Consider the following 26,930-nt stretch of genomic DNA (forward strand, 5'->3'; position numbering starts at 1 on the left):
TGTGATAAGTTATACTTATATTTACGTTTATAATTAATTAAAAATGTTATGTTTTTATTTTGACAGACATGTATATTGCAAATGAATAAAATACTAAAATTGTGATGCTGCCAAGTATTAAAATCGTGCAGGCACATAAAACAAAAATAAATAAACAATTCGTATTAAAGATAACATACACCAAAGGCATGGACAATATATCTATGGAGATAAAAAATAAAATAAAATCTTATGTACAATAATTTCCATCCAAGAATAAAACATCAATAAAATTTGGACCTGTGACCATAAAAGTTTAGGAACCGCTGAATTAGGTTTTTTTAATTGTTGCATTTTCTTTACAGGCGTTGTCGGTAAGGGCTCTCCAAGAATTGGTTACAGCTGCGGGATCAGAAACTGTAAGTATGACAATATTATTTAATATATATAAATGTAAATGAAATAAAGATTATGATTAACAATTGAACACCTATCCTTGAACTACTTTACGTTTACCTTTAAATAATTTTCAATATAAACTAAAACGTATCTTTTAAAATTTTGCAATTAAATGATTCCAATTTTATAACATGTTACTATTTAAAAAATGTATTTGAATTTCGAATGTGAAATTTTGAATTGCTATCACACAAAGTCGCTTTGACTTTTCTGCATAAAAGAACACCAGTAGAATTTTTTGTAACAACAAAATCCAATCATGACGTAGAAAAAGATTGTGAAGTATTAGAAAGTGGTAAGCGACAAAATACACGAATCAAAATAGCTTTTCACGATTTAAAATTTAGGTCCAGTGTTTACTGTCAAATTTGTTTCTTATATCATTCATCCCTAACAATTTAGAATTCAAAATAAATAATTAAAAATTTAGATTTTTTTTATGTAAGAAGCATCATTCTAAATTTGAAAATGTATGGATGTATTAAAATATTGACAATTCATAATCAAAAACATGTTATTAAATACGAATCTGTTTATTTAAAAAAAGAACGATTTTAAACGGCAAATCTTTTTCTTTATCTTATATTCGTAATTCGTTATAATAAATTTGTGTTTAACATTAATGTTACCATTTGTGAATAATATTTACCCTTTTTTAAGTATTGCGTTCGTGTTTAAATTTTACAGGGCAAAGAAAACTTAGTAGTGAGTACACGATCAAATATGAAATATTGGTAATAATTATGTCACGATAATAAATATCTAAAAAAAAATATTATAATAAACACATTCCATTTTCTAAATTCAAAATTGTTCCACAGATATTATTTGTCGTGACTTTTTGCATGATATTTTGAAGTCACAAGATTCACTGTGTGACTGACTTACGTTTCTTATTCAATTTTTTTTTTCGTTTTTCGGCTAAACTGCTTATTTTTGTAACATTTTATTTATTACAATCGAACTCATTTTTACACTTATTATAATATTAGGAGTAAGTTATAGAAAACGATTAAACTTTTTTCATTAAATTGTTAGCTGTCAAAACTTTTTGACAGTGTGAAATAAAAAAAAATCATATAATGAACTATTTATAGCATATTACAATAATCGGACGTCATCTAAATTTATATAATATTATTTTCTTAATAAACGAAAATAAAAAATAAAATTAAATATCCTTTTATAAATGCATGTTTTATTATATTTTTTTTTATAATAAATTAAATAATTTACGCATTCCACATTATTTAATATAGACGCTTAAGGTTGATACTAATAAAAGCTTACTAATAGTATAAGGAAAATCAAATAGAAAAAGCAGTGGGTAGTATTTTAAAACAATTATTTTTTTTTAATTTAATTATAAAAAAAATATTAACTCAAGTAATTTTTCAAAATATTTATATTTTTTTCCTTTAAATATATCTTTGCCTAAAAAATGTTAAACATGTGTAGTAATTTTGGTAATAATAACGTTTCCTTCCAGGGGAAAGGCACTGGTTCTGGACACAGAACACTGCTTTACGGCAATGCTATTCTCCTGCGTCACCTCAACAGTGATATGGTATGTATCGCGTAAATAATTAAGTCTTATTAATTAGTTTTTATACCTAAAATTGTAAACATTCATGCAGTATCGTCTTATTTACATATATAACTGAGGTAAATGAGGATCTCGTTATGAGATTCGTAATTAGATGGATAAGACATCGTAGCACACTCAAATAATATTTTACTCTTTTAAAATCGTTTATTCTCTTTTCATATTTTTTGTTTATTTTTTTATTTTTTCAATGACGGCTGTCAATCCGTGACCGACGCCCATCCAGTCGCCGCCGCTCCATCTACTTCACTCAAACGTACTAAAGACAATTTAGACATTATTTTAAGTGTCAGATAAAGCAATAGATGGCATCTGCGAAGTAAAAAAAAATCTTGTACTATAGAGATTGACATTATACATTTATACAAAACTGAACACTATACCTACGTTAAAGTATATAAATATTTAAATGAAAACAAATTTATGAACAACAAGATGAATGAACATCTCATGGTCTCATCATCTCCAATACGACACCATTGGAAACAAAGTTATTTGTCCCTCGTGAATGTAGTTATACTGGTTCTCGTTTCAAGCCGGGACACAAAAATTCAAACGATTACTGATTGTTGGTAGAATATCTTGGGTAACTACACAGACTCGCACAAAGCACCACCAAGAAAACTTGACACAATTAAACAAAGAGGTTAATACTTTCTCATAACATTGACATATGTCTTTATAGCATTGTGTTTAATTTTAAAATCTTATATTTGAACTATCATTTAAGTTCATTGCATTAAGACTAGTGTGTCAATATGACTGCAGTCGTCAGGGACATGCAATCTTAGTTCCCGAGGTTGGTGGCGCATTGGTGCTGTAAGAGTACGAATACTTACAAATGAACACCACCACGACAAAAACAATATAACAATATATATTAGGTTACTTTTTTTTTAAATATATAATAAATTAATAAAAAAATAAAACCCAACCTATATTGGCGAAGTCGCATAATATTTTTTTGCTACGGTAGCGTTAATACGTAAGTACAGAATACGTCAGTTCCTATGGGCAGTGGTAAGCGTTTACCAATCAACTACCTACATTTAACAAACACTAATAAGTGTAATGTTTAAGATAAAGCCCCAAAGCCATTATCAATTCTAATTACATGACTGTTAAACTTTGTTAAATAACTGTTTTATTAAGTTTGTTTTTCTCGAAAAGTGCGTGATTATATTCGGCTGTACTCACTACTCAGAAACATTACAATCAATACGCACAGACCGATTTTAATAAAAACGTAGGCTTTGTTCCAATTTTAAATTAAATAAAAATGGAATTCGACAAAACCACGTTAAAGAAAAGGTCTTAAATCACAGATTTAAAGTAGCCCAGATACCGCATGTTCATTAGACGGTATAAAAACCAAGCATCTTTTATATAACTACGATGACGTCACCCCAGCCATACTTTTGTTAAAATTGTGTGAAAGACGATATGGTTAGAAAGAATGTTACTTGTGAGATGACATCCGACAGAGAAGTATGGAAGAAGAAGGCATGCTGAGCCGACCCCAAGCAAAATTGAGATTAGGCCAGGATGATGTTGGTGTTCATTAAAATCATAATATTCTATATTCAAGAAGTCTCATAATAGAACATTTGAATCTTTATTCAACTCAAATTTACGTTTAAAACGCGGTGCACTTTCTAATATAAGTTTTATGTATCTAGGTTTAAGGGTTTTTTTTTTTTTAATTTAGGTTTTTAAGTACGATGGTCCATTTATTTAGAAAAACACTGTAACAACACAATACAACCGATAGTATATTTCAACCGAAAGAGGACAATAGCAAAATAAACAAGAATTAACATTGGTTTGACGCGATATTATTGAACTTGAATAATTAATTATATTTGTTAAGAATTTGTGATTAATGGACGTTAAGCTGTTGTCAAAACTTTGGAAGTAAATTTAAAATAATATCAATAGTTCATTTAAATAGTGTTGTATTATAAATAAATATATATTAATCGGGAGCTCTTAGTAGTGCACAATATAGCTGAGCTATTAACAAATTGCATACATTACATTACATACATTAGCAGCCTGTAAATTTCCCATTACTGTGCTAAGGCCTGCTCTCAATTTTGAGGAGCATATTCCACCACGCTTCTCCAGTGCGGGTTAGTTGATTCACATGTAGCGGAATTTCGTTGAAATAAGACACATGTATGTTTTCTCTCGATGTTTTCCTTCACCGCCGAGCATGAGATACATTATAAACACAAATTAAGCGCTTAAAAAATCAATGGTGCCCCCCTGGGTTTGAACCCGCAATCATCTGTTAAGATGTACGCGTTCTAACCACTGGGCCATCTCGGCTCAATCTGTCACCTACTCATCTTAAATATAAATATGTACATATTAATAGGAAAATATTAAGCTCTATACATCAATTATTATTCAATCGTTTTTGAGTGATAGCAGACAAATGAACAATCTAAATCTATACTAACAAATGAAGGTCACGTTTTAGTTCTGTAATGTCAAGCTGCAAAAATGACTAAACCAATATACATAAGACTTATATTAGTAGATGCAGCGTTTTTAAAAAAAAATGTATTAAGCAAGCCATGAGTATTAAGCCGAAAAAACTTTTTATACTTAATCTTCAGTGTGCAAGATTAAATATAAAAAAAAATTCCGGCTAAGAAACTGAAAATTCTCGGCATTTCTCTACTATAATATGCATATATTTTATATAAAATCCTTCCTCTCGAATCCCTCTCTCTCTGTTTAATGTTGAAAACTGCAATAAAATCCGTTGCGTAGCTTAAAAGATCCAAACGTACAGATGACGGGAAGCGCCGTTATTTTATACAACGGAGACATAAGAACGCTGCGCCGTTCGCCCGTTTTAAATGAAGACTATTGAAATGATAAGCGAGAATTTCATGTTCTTGTATTCGTTATTCAAGTGGGCACATAAAAGCACTTTTGAATCATCGTGTTACACTATTGAATTAAATGTTGCAATGAATAATATGCAATATATTAATTTTAATTGACTATGAAACGTTATAATTCGATATAATTTGCATTTGAATAACGCTTGCATTCCACTCGTGTTACCTTAGTAATCGTTGTTCATAATAAATTTTCAAACAGCGACTGAATTCTGCAATGCGCAAACAGTTATTATTTCATGTTAAAATGATTGCATTTTCTTAGACTTAAAATAGAATTGATTTAGGACGCGTAAAATGCCGCAGTTAGATTATAATGATGACGTTTTATGTAATAGCTGTTCGTCGCGATAGGTATAATATTTATTTGTATTATTTAGGTGAACCGGCAAATTTGCCACCTGATAAAGGGTCACCATCACAAACAACCAACCTTGAGTATTGTCTCTCTTATGCATGTAGTTACAAAATGTAGGTATTAGGTATAGTATTTATTTGTAACATCATTTACTTTAGCCATTTTTTTAAAGATTTTTTTTTGTTTTGTCTATAAAAGTTAGATATCCATATGTTTATATGATTTTGATGACTTATTTGTATAAATTTTGGACAAATCATATTTAATTTTTTTTTTGTATAAATGTACAAAAGTACAGGCGATAATCGCTGGGACAATCAAAACAATTTAACTTTTCACTTAACCGATTTTGATGAAATTTGATATGAAGCAAGCTTAAACTCCAAGGAAGGGGATAGGCTTTTATGCCTAACTTCTGACGATCAACCCCTTAAACGTGAGCGAAGCCGCAGACGACAACTAGTACCATATAAAAGCATAGAATAATTAATTATTAAATTAACAACACAAAATAATTAATTATGTACTTTAAAAAGGCGCGTGTCGTTTTTGGTTTACCCAGTTTTTGATTTAAATTAAAATTGTAGGTACAACTTAGTATCGCGTGACTTGATTTTTCGTGATTAATGCGAACTAAACTGTGTACATACGCCAGCGAGGTTCAGCGAGCATTTTTGCCGTAATGTAAGTCTCTCGTAGAATTGCAGCTTTGATTTCCTTTTCGCCAACTCTACTTGAAGACTTTGTTGTTAATGAACATACAAATTATCACAGCAGTAAATTATTCTTTACTAGATGTAAAATATATAAAACTAAACAAATACGCTATATCATTTATTAAAAAAATATCGTGGATAAATTTCCTTTGAGTTTACTGTACCACTGCACGAAAATATTATTTGGAACACTCTGAACGCACCCGTAAACGTCAAACATGGCCGCCCGTTGAATTCCATATCAATGATTTTTATAGATTTAATATCGGAATATCTCGATTATACGAATTTTGCAGATATATGTTGTCGACTAAAACTAATTATTTTTTAACGATCTATAATTGTGGATAAGATTCGATCGAGTCCATCGTAGACCTGCATGAAATTATTAGTATAAACATGTTAAAAGAGGGCAAAGACTTCTCGCTTACGTAGTGTCTTTGTAACATACATTTATTTTATAACATGTTAGAAATACTTATTTATGTTATAATAATATATTTAATAAACTCATATTTTGTTATTGTATCCGATTTCATAAAAGTGTAATCGATTTCAGAACGTCATTCGTATGGCTTTAAATAATAATACAAGATGTTTCCCGCGCAAAATGATTTTTAAAAAAATAAAAGAGAGTCGCGCATGGAATGAGAATAGGAGATTATTGTGAATTGGATATTTAACTTCAGGACTATAATATTTATAAAATATAACAAATAATAAATAAATATTCTGTGTACTGGTGTATTTATTAAACAATTGTAAATAAATACTGTAGAGAAATTATCGACTAAAAATATACATGCAGAAAATGTCATAAACGTTTCTAAATTTTTAACGCCACATATATGCGACTTCGAAATCAACGAAGCTTTTTTAATGGTACGTTTTTTAATTACGTTTTGAAGACCATTCTACCATACGTTTTTTTACTATCATTATTAAATATAGCAACTCGACACAGTTAAAATAATATACAAGTACAAGAGACAACTCCCAAGATACTGTCAGACATAATAAGACAGAAAATAAATGGACCATGTTATGCAGAAATGTCCCAACCCACAGAGCACTAATGAAAATATTTAAAAGAGAATACAATGTCTATAGTGACGGTAAGCCTGTTAAATTAAAGATGTATTTAAATACAATATAATGCATATTATTTTAAGGATATTTCGCAATAAAAAAATTACATAACATGATTTTCTATTTTAAATCTTATCAACATATACTATTCCAACCATAACAGGAAAAAAGCCAAATATTAACATTTGACATCAAATTAACGCGATATCATTGGACGAGAGCTTGATTAATCTATGTCATTCGCTATGGATTTGCAAAAAAATGGCGTTTCGAACGTCGACGAAACTGTTATCGAAATTTGTAGGTAAAATTAAATCGAAAATAAGTAGTTATGTATAATAGTGTTGTATTATAAATAAAGAGATATTAATCATAAACTCTTAGTAGAACACAATACAGCCGAATTATTAGTAAATCGCATGAGATACGTACATCTAAGGTACGTTTATCTTTTCCTATTTCCATTGGAATAGGCTTCTGTAAGTTGGTACAATTCTGCGTAACACTGTCCAAATACGATATAAATTTTCGGTCTTATTTTTAAATTTCGTTTACGGATGAATAGTTAAATCTATTGTTGTCTTCTTCTTACCAATGACAAATCAATGGTGAGTGGGAAAGAGAGGGAAATCAGTGTATAACTAAGCAACGTATTCGAAATCTATGTTATTAGATCAATTATTAATAGATTCGATCGGAAATTGTATTTGTAAGACTGCAAATGGACAATTATGTCATTAATCATCGTAATAAACTAATTATAATTATTGGTAAACCTATTATATGTCAATTCCTACTCGAAGCTCGCTAATGTTTCGATCGAAATGTAATCTCACGCCAATCGAGTTCGGTGTAATTACCGATATTTGATTGTTGTTTGGTGTATCGTTCGAAAATCAAATATCGACACGAATTTGAGTTATAAGTAAATATTTGGTCAATGACCATAGACCAGGAATAAAAAGAACAATTTATATTATGATTTTTTTTTTCTAGTACTTGGCCTGTCTGTCAACATCGTCGTCTCAAGATAAACTGGCCTTCGATGTGGGTCTTCAGGAACATTCTCAGGGTGAGGCCTGTTGGTGGACGCTGCATCCCGCTAGCAAACAGAGGTAGATTATATTTAACATATTACTTTTCAAATGAATAGTCGCCCTGACTGATTTCAGTCACGTCGGCCAATATTAAGGGAGACCAACTACGCAGAACATCTTATAGTCTGTGCACCTGTGCCCTGTCTATTCCTTCACTCTCATAATCCGATGAGACAGCAAATCTGAAACGACCGGACAGAGTTTAGACGCAGGACCAACAGTTTACGTATATGTTAATAAAAATGCATGTTATTCAAAACAAGATTATATAGATGACTAGCTGTGCCCGCCACTTTGTGTGCGTTTGAATTTAATAAAAAAGCGTGACTTTATTATTATTTTACATACAATTCTAAAATAAAAGTAGCCTAAGCTACTCCTTATTACATCAGTTATCTACCAATGAAAGTCCCGTCAAAATCGGTCCAGCCGTTCCAGAGATTAGCCGGAACAAACAGACAGGCGGACAAAAATTGTAAAAAATGTTATTTAGGTATATGCATTTAGTAAAACGCGGTTATTTTAATATTACAAACAGACACTACAATTTTATTATATGTATAGATAAAAGCGAGAAGCTAATACTTGTTGACTTCCAGGCAGGATATATTATATAGATATATTTCGGCTGAGGCCGTAACGTTTTGTAAAATAGGTGAACATGGACGTTCGTCCTCAGGCATAATTTCACTGAAAACTACCAAAAATAATGAGAAAAGGCAATTTATTACAAAATAGTTAAAATAATAATTATAAATTATAATAAATCACGAATTTAACATAAATTAGTAATTTAGTAGCCGACAAATTTAACTACTTTGACTATTAATTTGAAAAACATTAATATCAACAAATTTAATGTTAAAGAAACTTAACCACTTTAACAAATTATTATTAATTTTACTAATTTACTAATAAGAAAACAATTTAAGCTAGAAACAATTCAGGAGTGACCAATATCACAATTAAGAGGTGTGAACGGAGCTAGTGCTATCGTTCCAAAGGTGCCCGGCCGCCTAGCACGTCGGTTTATATCAGGTCGTCCCCCACCTCGCCTGATTTGTTGAGCGATAAGCGATAGTTACGTACACACACATCAAGAGGACTGATGATGCAGCGATTCCTTCATCGTGAGAACCAAACTAAGTGTAACATTGCAAATGTGATTTTATAATTTAATTATTATTTTATTTCATTCCAATTACTTACATCGAGTAGGTTAGACATGCTAATTAGGAAATAAGTTTTATTGTAATTTCTTTTAATTAAATAAGTTTAAATTAGTTTTTGGTTTTTTTTCGACCTTTCGACTGTAGCTAACGTAACTGGCGCAGTCGGTAGGATACTAGATAGGGACAGTTAGGTCATCACTAGTATCCAGAATCTACGGACCAGCTGCAGAACCGGAAGGCGAATCCAGACTTCGATTCACGAGGAGAAACCAGAAATGAAGTATATGTGAGTACATTTGAACTTTTCTCGTGTTGCTCTTATCCTAGTTGTATTTCCAATCCAAAATTTATCACCCTAGAGTTCATAGATATCGGGAATCTGCATCGCAGCAGGCCCGACGTCGTAGTTTAGATTGTAACAGAAATTTAAATTTAAAATTTAATTCTAAGTTAATAGGTTTAGATAATACGAATCCTAATATGTCTCAAGATCCGGACACCATTTATAAAATTCTTAGGATTGTGCCCGACTTTGACGGAAACCCTAATGTACTTACGAGATTTATTAATATTTGTGACCAAATTGTAACGCAATATTTAAACACCGCGCCTGGTTGCGAATTATCTAACTTGTGTCTATTAAACGGGATACTAAATAAAATTACGGGTACTGCCGCCGCTACTATTAATTCTAATGGCATACCAGATAGTTGGCTTGGTATCAGAACTTCACTAATTAATAATTTTTCTGACCAACGGGACGAAACAGCTTTATACAATGACCTCTCGTTAGCCGTACAAGGAAATAAGACTCCTCAGGAATTTTATAGCCATTGCCAAACGCTATTCAGTACGATAATGACATACGTTACACTTCACGAGACTTTACCGACTACGATCGACGCCAAACGCGATCTTTACAGAAAAGTTACTATGCAGGCATTTGTTCGCGGCTTAAAAGAACCTTTGGGTTCACGAATTCGGTGTATGCGACCCGAGACCATAGAAAAAGCTCTTGAATATGTTCAGGAGGAATTAAATGTTACATATTTACAACAACGTACAGACGGACTAAAACAGCAGTCGACCCCTAAAATGCAACCTATTCCATTCTCACAACCTCGTCCTCAAAACTTTCAACCACCGATATTTAATTGGCCAGCGCCTGTAGGACAACGTCCTATACAACAACCACAGCCTTTTAAATTTAATTTTAATCGAAATCAACCTCCGTATAATATGCATACAAAAACGCAACAGATGTTTAGTGCACCACCGCCTAATTATAATTCACGCAGTAATGTTTTTCGTTTGTCACCTAGGAATAATTCCCCTCAAAATTCAATGCCAAAGCCTATGAGTGGAATCCAGAGTTTTAATACCAGACCTTTACCTCATACCCTAATGACTGGACATGACTGGCGTAAATCGGGTAACCCACCACCTACAAATTACCTAAAATCTCGCGAAATGAATATGAACGAATGTTTGCCGTATGATAATATATATTACAATTACCCGGATTACTACTATGAACAGGAATATAATTACTACAATGAACCTGAAGACTACTACAATACTAATTACAGACCCGACTATTACGATAATGCTATTGCTTATTACGATACGAATAATGACCGTTTATTAAATGAAGCCGAACCACAGTCAGAAGCTATCTGTACCGATCAGGATTTTCATTCAGATCAGAAATCACCCAAACCAAAATAGAATTAAACTTACAGACGCAAAGACAATTACCGTATATTCAAATTAAAAACCCTCCGCTTAAACTTTTAATAGATACCGGTGCAAACCAATCTTTCATTAGCCCTCACGCTGTAGAAAAATATTTTTCAAATTTTCCATTAAACTACGATCCATTTGAAGTGACTAATGTGTATACGACAAGTAGGAATGAGTATTCTATTACATTACCGTGCTTTGACGAATTTAGGGATCCTCAAGACATTAAATTATTCATTTATAAATTCCATGACTATTTCGACGGACTGATAGGACTAGACTTGTTAACGAAATGGGAGGCTAAAATTGACTTAAAAGATGGATACTTAATTACTCGCTCTTCTTCAAATCCAATTAGTATGTATAACTCTCGCAATGTTAATCTATACGAGGACATTATCCCAGCCGGAACTTCAAAATTAATTCGCATTCCTATTAACTCCCCGGATGGAGAAGTTTTTGTTAAAGAGCAATTAATTTGCAATTGTATTATCCATGAATGTCTTACCACAGTAAATAATAGCCGTGGTTATTTAGAGGTAGAGAACCCAACACCTAACGACATTATATTATCTTTAGACCGGCCGGCGAGTGCTGAGTTGTTTAATATTGAGTACACATGCACCCGACATACGACACGCCGACAAGAAGTACTATCACGCTTGAGAACGGATCATTTAAATTACGAAGAAAAAAGTAATCTAATAGCTCTTTGTTCTAAATATGCGGACGTTTTTTACATCGAAGGCGAACCGTTAACATTTACTAACAAAATTAAACACAGAATTAGAACCACTGACGAAATACCCGTGTATTCGAAAAACTACCGCTATCCATTTATACATAGGCAGGAAGTTAGGGACCAAATAACTAAAATGTTAGATCAAGGAATAATTAGACCATCTGACTCTGCTTGGAGCTCACCAATCTGGGTGGTACCGAAAAAGAATGACTGTTCTGGTAAACAAAAATGGCGACTCGTAATAGATTATCGTAAATTAAATGAAAAAACTATAGAAGACAAATACCCTATTCCAAATATCAATGACGTCCTTGACAAATTAGGTAAATGTAATTATTTCACTACTCTTGACTTAGCAAGTGGGTTTTATCAGGTAGAGATGGACCCTCAGGACATCTCGAAAACAGCTTTTAATGTAGAGCATGGACATTTTGAGTTTCTTCGTATGCCCATGGGACTGAAGAACGCCCCCTCTACTTTCCAACGCGTTATGGATAACGTTTTACGAGGTTTACAAAACGAAATATGTCTCGTATACTTAGATGATATCATAATCTTTAGCACGTCATTACAGGAACATATGAATAATTTGGAAAAAGTATTTCAAAGACTCAGGGAATCGAATTTTAAAATTCAAATGAATAAATCAGAGTTCCTCAAACTCGAAACAGCTTACCTTGGACATATCATAAGTAAGGATGGTATAAAGCCTAATCCCGATAAAATCGCAGCTATTAAGAAATATCCCATTCCAAAAACAGCTAAAGAAATAAAACAGTTTTTAGGACTCTTAGGTTACTACCGGAAATTTATCCCCGACTTTGCCCGAATTACTAAACCCCTGACACAATGTTTGAAAAAAGGCAAAAAGATTACTTTTGACCCTGAGTATATTAATAGCTTTGAAAAATGTAAAACTTTGTTAACAAACGACCCTATTTTACAATACCCCGATTTTACCAAAGAGTTTAATTTGACGACTGACGCTTCTAACTTAGCCATTGGAGCCATACTATCCCAAGGACCAGTAGGAGCTGACAGACCTGTTTGCTATGCATCCCGAACATTGAATGACAGTGAAATTAATTATAGCACCATTGAGAAGGAACTTCTCGCTATAGTTTGGGCGACCAAATACTTCAGACCATATTTATTCGGACGAAAATTCAAAATACTGACAGACCACAAACCTCTACAGTGGATGATGAATTTGAAAGAACCAAATTCTCGTCTCACACGATGGCGACTAAAACTAAGTGAATATGATTTTACAGTGATATATAAAAAAGGAAAAATGAATAGTAACGCTGACGCACTCTCACGAATTGAAATACATACTGGAGAAACCAAGACTTTAATAGACGAAATTGATGAACTGAATTCCTTACTAGGTAACCCCTCCGATTTTATATCCTCTGATGTGAGAGATCCCCCTGACAATGTACCTCCAGAACAAAATCCATCTGAAAATGCATCTCTCATAGTAAATCCTTCTGAAATAATACAAAATTCCCCTGAAGATGCACCACCACCTTCAAACTCCTCGACCGATACTGTACATTCTGATAAAGAAAATCCTATATTAAATATACCCATTACAGACGACCCTCTTAACAGATTTAGTAGGCAAATATGTTTTACAATAGTTAATGACGTTAAACGAAAACCAACAGTGACGAAACCATTCGATAACCACACGCGAACCTCCATACAATTATTAGAATCCAACTTAGAAGAAGAAGTAGTTAACGCCATAAAAGAATTCGTTAATCCTAAAATTAAAACCGGTATACTTATAAATCCACCTCTCGGAATGTATTCTATAATTCCTATAATTCAAGAAAAGTTTAAAAGTTCATCGATGAACCTCGTTTTGACGAAATTTGAAATTGAAAATATAAAAGAATATTTACGACAACAGGAGATAATTTCTCATTATCATAATGGAAAGACAAACCATCGTGGAGTAAATGAATGCTACCTTGCCTTATCTCGAAAATACTATTGGCCGAATATGAAGCAACATATTTCAAAATTCATAAATGAATGTACAATATGCGGACAAGCTAAATATGATAGGAATCCAATCAGACCTCAATTCAACGTAGTACCCCCAGCTAGTAAACCTTTTGAAATTATGCACATAGACTTATTCACTGTACATAATGAAAAATATATAACCTTCGTAGACGTTTTTACCAAATATGGTCAAGCGTACCATTTGCGTGATGGAACAGCCATAAGCATTTTACAAGCTTTATTAAAGTTTTGTACCCATCATGGAGTACCTATAAATATAGTTACCGATAACGGAACAGAATTTACTAATCAATTATTTTCAGAATTTACACGATTATACAAAATCAACCATCATAAAATTTTAGCTCACTCTCCTAACGATAATGGTAACATTGAACGGTTTCACTCGACAATATTAGAACACCTTCGTATCCTGAAGTTAAAACATAAAGATGAGCCCATAATCAACCTCATGCCATATGCCATTATTGCTTATAATAGTTCCATACATAGCTTTACTAGATGTAGACCCTTTGACTTACTAAACGGACATTTTGACCCAAGAGACTGCGTTGACATAGACTTCACTCAACACTTATTGCAACAATACTCATTAAATCATAAAGAAAGAATGAAAGAAGTATATAACATTATAAACAGTACTTCTCTTGAGAACCGTAGGGCCTTAATTGAAAATAGAAATAGGACTCGAGAGCCAGAAGTTGAGTATGCACCCCAACAACAAGTCTTCATTAGGAATCCTCTTGCTAGCCGTCAGAAAACAGCATCACGATTTACACAAGATACAGTTCTAGCTGACTTGCCTATCCACATCTATACCTCTAAAAAACGTGGTCCTGTAGCAAAATCTAGATTAAAACGAGTCCCTAAAGGAGCTAACTTGTTACAGGATAGTGCTACTCCTGCTGACCATTCACATGACAGACTCTCGCGAGATAAAACTTGAAAACTTGGACGATGGACCTGGATTATTACCGTATAAACTTGGACCGATAAGACTTACTACCCACCACCATACATTTCTACAGTATATTAAGTTAGACAATATAGAAAATAAAATAGAACTTTTAACGACTCAACTAAAAAATCTTCAAAACCTTCTTAATAATGATACGTACTTACTCTACGAACTCCAAATAAATTATCTTACTGAAAAGCTTCAAAAAGTCTCTGATCAATTAAGGTCTTTGGAACCAAATCGCGTTAAAAGAGGTCTTGTAGACAGCTTAGGTTCCGTAATTAAAAGTATTACAGGCAACCTGGATTATCAAGACGCATTAAATTATAATAATGCTATTAAATTATTAGAAAGTAATCAAGATAGAATAGTATCCGAGTTTAATAATCATGTTAGTTTAAGTAAGGAATGGATGCTGAAACATAATGATGTACTTAACGAACTAGTTGAAAACCAAATTAAAATTAACGATACTTTACAGCTTATTTTAAATTCTAATGTCTATAAAGAAAATAGTTTACTTAAGTATGCGAAACTTGCTCAACTTTTGGTAATAATAGGAGAAAATGTAGAAGACCTGATGACTGAATTAATTAGAATAGAAAATATGTTAGCTTTTATTCGTGTTTCTAGCACTCACCATTCCATGTTAGATATACATGTTTTAAAATTAATGATAGATAAGTTAACAAAGTTATATAATAAGAATCAAATTATAGACTTAGAATTAAGGGAATACTATAATATTATAGAACCGGGATATTATTATACGGAGAAGCAAATAGTAATAATTTTTAAATTTCCAATAGTTTCCTCGGATATCTATGATCTCTATAAACTTTCCATTGTACCTAATAAAGTCCAAACTGCCCTTATACCTCCATATCCCTTCATAGCAATTAACGAGAAATCGTTCATGTACATAGAGACAGAATGTCCGAAGGTCAAAAACTGGTATCTTTGTGAAAAGGAAGTAAATCAACGCATCCGTACAGAACCAGACTGCGTGCAACAACTCATTGTTCATCAGGTCCTAAAGGAATACTGTCGTTACACAACCGTAACTCTAGCAAGAGAAGCAATGGAAAAGCTGGATGATCAACATTATGTACTTTCTTTTCCTCATCTTACGAAAGTACAGTTAGTCTGCAATAGAGAAGAATTCACTTCGCTCCAGGGCAGCTACCTAATTACCATCCCTGTGAATTGCCACATGAAAACAGAAGAATTCACCATCATGAACGACAACGATGAAATAAAAGGCCAGCCGCTGAAGTTATTGCAAATAACATCCAGTGCAGCCACTCAAGATGTTCAGACTCGTCTCAACCTCAACTCAATAAATCTACAGGAGCTTCACAGTGCTCAAGAAAAAGTCATTCAAGAGGGAACATTACAACTCGATAAACCACAACTGGATCCTCTCTATCATACTACAATTCCCTTATACATCTTCATGTCAAGTACAGGAGCATTTATCATAGCAATGATTTGCTATCGCTACAAGTTTGCAAAGAAGAAGAACCTTAGTGAAATAAAAATCTCCACTTCGAAAGATAACGTTAGTGAGCAATTAGATGAAGCTGGAACGTCGGAATCAATCAAGAAGATGCCAGCAACATTTTATCTCAATGTTCTAAAATAGTTGCTGATCTGAGGGTGGAGGAGTTACGTACACACACATCAAGAGGACTGATGATGCAGCGATTCCTTCATCGTGAGAACCAAACTAAGTGTAACATTGCAAATGTGATTTTATAATTTAATTATTATTTTATTTCATTCCAATTACTTACATCGAGTAGGTTAGACATGCTAATTAGGAAATAAGTTTTATTGTAATTTCTTTTAATTAAATAAGTTTAAATTAGTTTTTGGTTTTTTTTCGACCTTTCGACTGTAGCTAACGTAACTCGATTGTAAACAACTTTGTTGTTGCACTAGTTACGTACACACACATCAAGAGGACTGATGATGCAGCGATTCCTTCATCGTGAGAACCAAACTAAGTGTAACATTGCAAATGTGATTTTATAATTTAATTATTATTTTATTTGATTCCAATTACTTACATCGAGTAGGTTAGACATGCTAATTAGGAAATAAGTTTTATTGTAATTTCTTTTAATTAAATAAGTTTAAATTAGTTTTTGGTTTTTTTTTCGACCTTTCGACTGTAGCTAACGTAACTGGCGCAGTCGGTAGGATACTAGATAGGGACAGTTAGGTCATCACTAGTATCCAGAATCTACGGACCAGCTGCAGAACCGGAAGGCGAATCCAGACTTCGATTCACGAGGAGAAACCAGAAATGAAGTATATGTGAGTACATTTGAACTTTTCTCGTGTTGCTCTTATCCTAGTTGTATTTCCAATCCAAAATTTATCATCCTAGAGTTCATAGATATCGGGAATCTGCATCGCAGCAGGCCCGACGTCGTAGTTTAGATTGTAACAGAAATTTAAATTTAAAATTTAATTCTAAGTTAATAGGTTTAGATAATACGAATCCTAATATGTCTCAAGATCCGGACACCATTTATAAAATTCTTAGGATTGTGCCCGACTTTGACGGAAACCCTAATGTACTTACGAGATTTATTAATATTTGTGACCAAATTGTAACGCAATATTTAAACACCGCGCCTGGTTGCGAATTATCTAACTTGTGTCTATTAAACGGGATACTAAATAAAATTACGGGTACTGCCGCCGCTACTATTAATTCTAATGGCATACCAGATAGTTGGCTTGGTATCAGAACTTCACTAATTAATAATTTTTCTGACCAACGGGACGAAACAGCTTTATACAACGACCTCTCGTTAGCCGTACAAGGAAATAAGACTCCTCAGGAATTTTATAGCCATTGCCAAACGCTATTCAGTACGATAATGACATACGTTACACTTCACGAGACTTTACCGACTACGATCGACGCCAAACGCGATCTTTACAGAAAAGTTACTATGCAGGCATTTGTTCGCGGCTTAAAAGAACCTTTGGGTTCACGAATTCGGTGTATGCGACCCGAGACCATAGAAAAAGCTCTTGAATATGTTCAGGAGGAATTAAATGTTACATATTTACAACAACGTACAGACGGACTAAAACAGCAGTCGACCCCTAAAATGCAACCCATTCCATTCTCACAATCTCGTCCTCAAAACTTTCAACCACCGATATTTAATTGGCCAGCGCCTGTAGGAAAACGTCCTATACAACAACCACAGCCTTTTAAATTTAATTTTAATCGAAATCAACCTCCGTATAATATGCATACAAAAACGCAACAGATGTTTAGTGCACCACCGCCTAATTATAATTCACGCAGTAATGTTTTTCGTTTGTCACCTAGGAATAATTCCCCTCAAAATTCAATGCCAAAGCCTATGAGTGGAATCCAGAGTTTTAATACCAGACCCTTACCTCATACCCTAATGACTGGACATGACTGGCGTAAATCGGGTAACCCACCACCTACAAATTACCTAAAATCTCGCGAAATGAATATGAACGAATGTTTGCCGTATGATAATATATATTACAATTACCCGGATTACTACTATGAACCGGGATATTATTATACGGAGAAGCAAATAGTAATAATTTTTAAATTTCCAATAGTTTCCTCGGATATCTATGATCTCTATAAACTTTCCATTGTACCTAATAAAGTCCAAACTGCCCTTATACCTCCATATCCCTTCATAGCAATTAACGAGAAATCGTTCATGTACATAGAGACAGAATGTCCGAAGGTCAAAAACTGGTATCTTTGTGAAAAGGAAGTAAATCAACGCATCCGTACAGAACCAGACTGCGTGCAACAACTCATTGTTCATCAGGTCCTAAAGGAATACTGTCGTTACACAACCGTAACTCTAGCAAGAGAAGCAATGGAAAAGCTGGATGATCAACATTATGTACTTTCTTTTCCTCATCTTACGAAAGTACAGTTAGTCTGCAATAGAGAAGAATTCACTTCGCTCCAGGGCAGCTACCTAATTACCATCCCTGTGAATTGCCACATGAAAACAGAAGAATTCACCATCATGAACGACAACGATGAAATAAAAGGCCAGCCGCTGAAGTTATTGCAAATAACATCCAGTGCAGCCACTCAAGATGTTCAGACTCGTCTCAACCTCAACTCAATAAATCTACAGGAGCTTCACAGTGCTCAAGAAAAAGTCATTCAAGAGGGAACATTACAACTCGATAAACCACAACTGGATCCTCTCTATCATACTACAATTCCCTTATACATCTTCATGTCAAGTACAGGAGCATTTATCATAGCAATGATTTGCTATCGCTACAAGTTTGCAAAGAAGAAGAACCTTAGTGAAATAAAAATCTCCACTTCGAAAGATAACGTTAGTGAGCAATTAGATGAAGCTGGAACGTCGGAATCAATCAAGAAGATGCCAGCAACATTTTATCTCAATGTTCTAAAATAGTTGCTGATCTGAGGGTGGAGGAGTTACGTACACACACATCAAGAGGACTGATGATGCAGCGATTCCTTCATCGTGAGAACCAAACTAAGTGTAACATTGCAAATGTGATTTTATAATTTAATTATTATTTTATTTGATTCCAATTACTTACATCGAGTAGGTTAGACATGCTAATTAGGAAATAAGTTTTATTGTAATTTCTTTTAATTAAATAAGTTTAAATTAGTTTTTGGTTTTTTTTTCGACCTTTCGACTGTAGCTAACGTAACTCACTTGCACGTGTTTGTTAACACCTGTCGTTGTTTCCGAGCCGAGATGCACGTGTTCTTAAACATCTGGTGTTATTGCTGCGCCGACATATATATTAATAACTAACATAACTTAGTATTTTAAATGTTGAAAAAGAGTAACGACAGATTTTCTTGCTGGTTCTTCTCGATATAATCAGCATTCCGAACACTTAATATAGTTTGCAAAATGACGTTTCCAAGGTACTTGTTAAAGCTTACTTGAATAAAGTATATTTTGATTATGGATTTACTTAATGTTCTTTTTACTTATAGCCTTGATAAGGATATCTATGTTATATTGAAGATTCTCATATTGTGTGTCTATTCCAGATCTGAGGGTGAGAAAGTCCGAGTTGGTGACGATTTAATTCTCGTGTCCGTCGCTACGGAGAGATACTTGGTAATTATTTCTTATAATCTATTCACGTCAAAGTATTCCTCCACATAGATTCTTTAACTTATTATTGCATGGGACTAATATTATTATAAACAGTTCGATCGGTGGTCGTCAAGACCTATAGAGTTGCTCATGCAATAGATAATACATATATCTATGATAAAACAAATTCAATCAATTCTTCATAACACTTTTGTATTTACTTGGTGGTAGGGCTTTCTGGGTAGGTACCACCCACTCGTCATATATTGTTATGTTCCGGTTTGATGAGTGAGTGAGCTAGTGTAACTACAAACACAAGGGACATAACATCTTAAAGTTTGGTAACGCATTGACGATGTAAGGAATGATTAATATTTCTTACAGCGCCATTATCGCGATGGTGACCATTTACCATTAGGTGGCCAATTTGCTAGTCCGCCTGCCTATATCATAAAAAAACACGTACTTTGTTTATTATGTTACATAAGCAATGGTCAATCCTCTACCGCTCATCTCTGTCGGTACCATTTATTCACAAAAACTATACGCATTATATCAGTCGTATACGTTTTTAAATTCCAGGTCATCGCTTTTATTATAGTGAGCATTTTCAGAGGCACTATTAAAATGATAAAAAAAAACCGTTAGACAGAATTTTAGTTTCCAAATTAGTTTTTACAGCCATATAAATTGTTACCGACATTTCTGATGACATCTGATATTTGCATAATTTTAAAATATATTCAAGACAAAAAATGTAATGTAATAAAAGCAGTTCACTCATAAAGTCTTTAAATATTCTGCGCGAAGGTCAGGGCATTGTTTGGGGGTAAAAATAAGTATGGTCATGTGTTGAAATATTGCTGTATTATTTAGTGGTAAAATCAGTGGTTAATGCTGGACTCAAAAGATTGATCAATCTTTTTCACTAATCAGCTTATTAAAGTCATCATACTTTTCTAACCGTAAACTTTTTATGATTTCCAGCACACAACAAAAGAGAATGAAGTCTCGATAGTGAACGCCTCTTTCCACGTGACCCATTGGTCGGTACAGCCCTACGGAACAGGCATATCGCGAATGAAGTACGTCGGCTACGTGTTCGGTGGTGACGTGCTGCGGTTCTTCCACGGCGGCGATGAGTGTCTCACTATACCCAGTACGTGGAGTAAGGACGGAGGGCAGAAGTAAGTTGGCGTATTTTTTTTAGGTAGTAACAAATTTGTTTCCCACAACTGGGCTAAGGCCTATTGTTATTTGAGGAGAAATTTTAGGGCTTATTTCACGCTGCGCCAATGCAGATTGGATGATATATATGTAACCGAATTTCATTGAAATAAGACACGTGCAGGTTTCCTTACGTTGTTTATCTTCACGGCCGAGCAAAAGATGAATTAAGAACACAAATTAAGAACATGTAAATTCAGTGATGCTTGTCTGGATTTGGTCCCGCGGCCATCGGTTAAGAAGCGTTTTAACCACTGGGCTATTTCAACTCTTATTATTTGCTAGGCGCTTGGAATTATTTTTGAGAACTCAACGTCTAGTTCAGTTATGATGACTTAAAGAAAAAGCGTAAAGTAACCTGCAATTTGGCTCACTTTCAAACAAGAGACTTCTCTCGTTTTGAAAAGAAGATTTCTAGATTATTCTATCACTTTGCTCCAATACGTGTTGATGTGTCTCTTTGTTTCGACTAATCTCGGGAACGGCTGGACCGATATTGACGGGACTTTCACTGGCAGACACCTGATGTAATGAGGAGTAACTTAGGCTACAGCATTAACTTTTTTGTTAAATTTAACGCACGAAGTCACGGGCACTGCTAGTATTGCTTATAAGGTAAAATCTGATTCGATATATGTACGTCTTTGATGTTTTTCTTGATCACCGAGCAGGATATAAATTATAAGCACTATTAAGCGTAACCTTCGGTACAAATTTACGTATTCTACTCGATAACGTATTGGATATAAAATTGTTTTAAATGACTTTTATTTTCACACTGATGATAAATGTTTTATATGACAAATATTTTATTTACATATAACTAATAACATATTACTTTAATTAATTCAATGACTATGAATACAATATAGGAATTATTAATACAATTTTAGATTTGCTAGAATATTTTCTTAATTTTTGTGAGCCTTTAAATTTCTGCTCTCCGCTGTTAAGGAAAACTTGATAGCTCTCATTTATTTTGACAAAATTCAAATTCCGGTGTAGCGATGCGTGCTCACTCCACGTAAGCTTCGATTCCTCAATAGCGCAGTTGTTCAGTAATGTAATGAGCGGCTACACGGCGCGAGTGTCGTTCCAGCATCGTGGTGTACGAGGGCGGCTCGGTGATGTCGCAGGCGCGCTCGCTGTGGCGCCTGGAGCTGGCGCGCACCAAGTGGGCGGGCGGGTTCATCAACTGGTACCACCCCATGAGGATCCGACACATCACCACGGGCAGATACCTGGGCGTCAATGATCAGAATGAGCTGTATTTGATTAGCAGGTAATTTTAGTTTCTGCTTTCGGAAAGTAAATATAGTAGGAAAAGTTATCTCACCATTTTGTTTGGTTGCATTATTTTGGAGGATTTACTTTGCTCCTAAAAGTACACTATCAATACCCGAAATTATTTATACATAGATCAAGGTAACAAAGTATTTTGTAATATGACCAAAACTAACAGAAAATGTATTACTCGAATTTATATTATATGAAATAATTCATAACTAAGTATAATATTAAAGAATAACCCAAAGAATATGCAGAAGTTTCCTTTAACTGATGATTAAATTAGACATAGTATCAATTAACTGTGTTTATAGAGAGGAAGCAACAACAGCGTCGTGTGCGTTTTGTCTTCGCCAAGAAAAAGACGATCAGAAAGTGGTGTTAGAAGACAAGGACCTAGAAGTAATCGGAGCTCCCATCATCAAGTATGGTGACTCCACAGTCATCGTACAACATTCGGAAACTGGTCTTTGGTTGTCTTATAAGGTAATTTTGTAATAAATATAAAATTATGAAACTTTTAATATTTTTTTTTATAGTATCGGTATGTGGCGAATGAGTTATCTGATGCTACGTGGTCACCACTGCCCATGGACATAGCGCCGTCTGAAATTTTAACCAGTTTATTCAATACAAGATTATATAGATGATAAAAAAGCGTGAAGTTAATACTTGTTGACTGGAATAGGATATATTACATACTTATATAATTGTATTTAACTAACATGACTGTATTTTTAAATGTTGAAAAAGAGTAACTACTGAGATTCTTGCCGGTTCTTCTCGGTAGAATTTACATGCTGAACCGGTGGTAGCTTCACTTAATATAGTTTGTTAAATGCCGATTCAAAAGTGCTTGTAAAAGCCTACTTGAATAAAGTATATTTTGATTTGATTTGATTTGACTTATATAACCAATGCGTCATCGATCTTGGGAACTGAGATGTTAAGACCAGTGTGCCTGTGGCTACATAGCTCCCTCGACCTTCAAACCGGAACACATCGATACCAAGTATGGGAGGCTTGAGGGCTGTTCGTGTATCTTAACAAACGATCACCGATAGTATGCAGACCGCTTGAGTTTTTCAAGTGCTTAATTTGTGATTATAATCAGTGAACTTTAATTTCACAGCAATGTTGTTTACCTTAAAAGATGTATCACTTTGAATGTTACATGTATCAGTTTGTAATGCTTACTAAGTTGATGATGTAGCTATTTTAATCGTCAGAAATCCTGGATGAGCTTAGTGAAGTATCCCTCAACCTCTATAGTCTGGTTGAATAAGCTCGATTTTTTTTTAAAGAGCGGAGTCCTCTTACCTAACCCATCAGAAACTAAACAAAATCAGACACTTGCCTGATTGTACAATAATGCTTTGTTATTTCTATTCAACAGTCATATGAAACAAAGAAAAAGGGACTCGGCAAAGTTGAAGAAAAACAAGCCATCCTGCACGAGGAAGGTAAAATGGATGACGGTCTGGACTTCTCGAGGTCTCAAGAAGAAGAATCGCGCACAGCCAGAGTCATTAGGAAGTGTTCTTCACTGTTCACTAAGTTTATTAAGTAAGTATTTACTAACTAATGAACTTATTACTTTCTCTGTTAGGACAAAATCTACTGGTTTTTTGGACACATCAATAGTTCAGTTCCTTCTGGATGATAATAATTTTCTCTGTTGTTGTAATAAACATTTTTAATTGTATATCAAAATTATTATTTATTTACAATACAGTAAAGAATAGGTATTTTTCCAGCTCATTAAATTAAAAAACTTATTCGCAGTGGCCTTGAAACTTTACAAGAGAATCGACGTCATTCGATGTTCTTCGCATCTGTCAATTTGGGAGAAATGGTGATGTGCTTGGAAGATCTGATCAATTACTTCGCGCAACCAGACGAAGATATGGGTGAGTTAAATTTTAAGAATTTATTTAATAATATAAATAATTTTACCGTTATGCTAGTAGCTTAGAGACGAGATGGCCGAGTGGTTAGAACACGTACAACTGATTGAGGGCTCAAACCCAGGCAAGCACCACTGACATTTCATGTGCTTAATTTTTGTTTATAAATTCATATCGTACTCGGCGGTGAAGGAAAACATCGTGAGGAAACTCTGAATGTATCTTATTTCAATGAAATTATGCCACATGTGAATCCACCAAACCGCATTGGAGCAGCGTGGTGAAATATTCCCTAACCTTCTTCTCAAAGGGAGAGCAGGCCTTACCCCAGCCGTGGGAAATTTACAGGCTGTACATGTTGCTAGTAGCTTGTACTTTAGGAGAGACAAAAATCTCAAGTTGGTTTGAAAAATATGAGATATTTCTACCAAGATATTCTCAGTAGCAACTTGGAAGGAAATTTGGAAGATATCAATGTTACTCTAGTATGTGCTATGCACACGACAATGTTTATATTTGCGAATATTTTAAACCGACTTTATCATAATAGGAAGTATTAAAGAAGTATACATATATTACCTTTTCTGGCTTATGTTACAGAACATGAAGAGAAACAAAACAAGTTCCGCGCCCTCCGCAATCGACAGGACCTGTTTCAAGAGGAAGGCATCCTGAACTTGATCCTGGAAGCGATCGACAAGATTAATGTGATCACGTCCCAGGGTTTCCTAGCTGGTTTCCTCGCCGGAGACGAATCTGGACAAAGCTGGGATATGATATCTGTGTATTTGTACCAACTTTTGGGTAAGTTAATAACTTTAGAAGAACTTTTTACTAAAAGTAGCTAATAAGTAATGGTGTTATGATAATAAAAATATCATATGATAAAGCAAGTAAAACCGTTTGTTAACCTGAACCCTTTCAATTCTGTAAATAAATAATACGCTTGTGTTAGTGCACACACATGTGCACTATAATATATCTGTGCAGTTGTTAAATCTCCCTTGCGAATGACCTTGGCAGAAATTGTTCCTTTAAGAACATCGTCTTCATTATCATTAGAGATCTCTGATCAAATGGCCAATGTATCTGTCTACTTATCAACAAATAAAAAAGAGTATTACTCTGTAACTCTATGTACACCAAATATAATGTACGTTTCTCTCCACAGCCGCTATAATCAAAGGTAATCACACGAATTGTGCACAATTCGCCAATTCCAACCGTCTGAACTGGCTGTTCTCGAGACTCGGCTCCCAAGCTTCTGGCGAGGGTACCGGAATGCTGGACGTATTGCACTGCGTGCTTATCGACTCACCTGAAGCTTTGAATATGATGAGGGTGAGTAAGAAGTGACTTATGATATTAGAATACAAGATTTAGAAGTTGGTTACAGCATATTCTTATTGATAACATAGATTAAGTAAATTTATAGGTATCTTATATAATATATATAAGGACGCTTTAAGTGAATATTTGTATATATTTATGCATACACAATTATAGTATTGATCTACCAAGTGTTATTCGCTTTATTTCCTGCTTAATATTCGAAGTGCTATATATAAGAGGTCTTTTTACCCTTACATTTTCCTATCTATACTCTATTCCAACCGAAAGAGGAGAAAAGCCACATAAACAACATTTGACAGCAAATTCACACAATATCATTGGTCAAGAGCTTGATTTATCTATGATATTCACTATGGATTTGCGAAAAATAAAATTTATGCTAGTTATTTATAGACATCTCCCACTCTTTAATAAAGTAGCAAATAAAAAAAAAACATGTATTATTAATTGGAAATTTTCTTTTACTTTTACAATAATCAATTCCATTTTATTTAATCATGAACCGAGGAGTGGAATGGCCGAAACATAGAGGCGAGACTTTCCATTCATTCAATTTGCTAGAATTGTTCAGCTTGATCTAGCTCTTTTCCATACTAGTTTTTATCAGTGGTACCATCCAGTCATCCTTACTCTACCACCAGTCAGCGATGCTTATGCTTGTGCTTGTATTCCAGTATAAATGAATGAGCATACCAACTAAGATAGCTGAACTATCTCCAAAAATGTATCAGTAGATTTGTTTTGAATGATTGAAAAGGATAGACTTTATATATTCTTTAAACGATTGGCAAAATATTAGTAATTATATCGTACCCAAAACATTTATTTTATGATAAAATACTTTCAGGATGAACACATTAAAGTCATCATATCGCTGCTGGAAAAGCACGGGCGAGACCCGAAAGTCCTGGACGTGCTGTGTTCCCTCTGCGTCGGTAATGGAGTCGCTGTCAGATCTTCACAAAACAACATCTGTGACTATCTCCTTCCCGGGAAGAATCTGCTCTTACAAACTCAGCTTGTAGATCACGTGTCGAGGTAAATTTGGCTATAAAAAAATTATCCTTTTTTTAGACTAAGCATTTTAAATTTTACAACCTCAAGGAGCTATTCTGTGAGAACATATCTTAATTTAACGTAGAACACGATT

The 26,930-nt window shown here is 34.0% G+C and overlaps 1 protein-coding gene across 39 annotated transcripts in view; it reads left to right on the forward strand.

The window, feature by feature from the left end:
* Positions 1 to 26,930, forward strand: part of LOC125074041 (ryanodine receptor) — a 141,761-nt gene that overhangs the window by 45,996 nt on the left and 68,835 nt on the right. For 24 of the 39 annotated variants that reach the window (XR_007120083.1, XM_047685228.1, XM_047685235.1 and 21 more), the window contains 13 exons: positions 345 to 398; positions 1,126 to 1,143; positions 1,928 to 2,005; positions 8,119 to 8,237; positions 19,958 to 20,027; positions 20,994 to 21,193; positions 22,333 to 22,515; positions 22,835 to 23,006; positions 23,917 to 24,086; positions 24,306 to 24,430; positions 25,028 to 25,231; positions 25,599 to 25,768; positions 26,628 to 26,818. Coding sequence is in view for 38 of the 39 variants with exons in the window: in XM_047685228.1 (XP_047541184.1) it covers positions 345 to 398; positions 1,126 to 1,143; positions 1,928 to 2,005; positions 8,119 to 8,237; positions 19,958 to 20,027; positions 20,994 to 21,193; positions 22,333 to 22,515; positions 22,835 to 23,006; positions 23,917 to 24,086; positions 24,306 to 24,430; positions 25,028 to 25,231; positions 25,599 to 25,768; positions 26,628 to 26,818 (1,754 nt within the window). In the remaining variant the exon portion in view is untranslated. The remainder of the gene's footprint in view (positions 1 to 344; positions 399 to 1,125; positions 1,144 to 1,927; positions 2,006 to 8,118; positions 8,238 to 19,957; positions 20,028 to 20,993; positions 21,194 to 22,332; positions 22,516 to 22,834; positions 23,007 to 23,916; positions 24,087 to 24,305; positions 24,431 to 25,027; positions 25,232 to 25,598; positions 25,769 to 26,627; positions 26,819 to 26,930) is intronic. The other 15 variants (XM_047685230.1, XM_047685239.1, XM_047685256.1 and 12 more) reach the window with 1 other exon arrangement.

This window comes from Vanessa atalanta, chromosome 26 (assembly GCF_905147765.1).
Source record: "Vanessa atalanta chromosome 26, ilVanAtal1.2, whole genome shotgun sequence".
NCBI lineage: Eukaryota > Metazoa > Arthropoda > Insecta > Lepidoptera > Nymphalidae > Vanessa > Vanessa atalanta.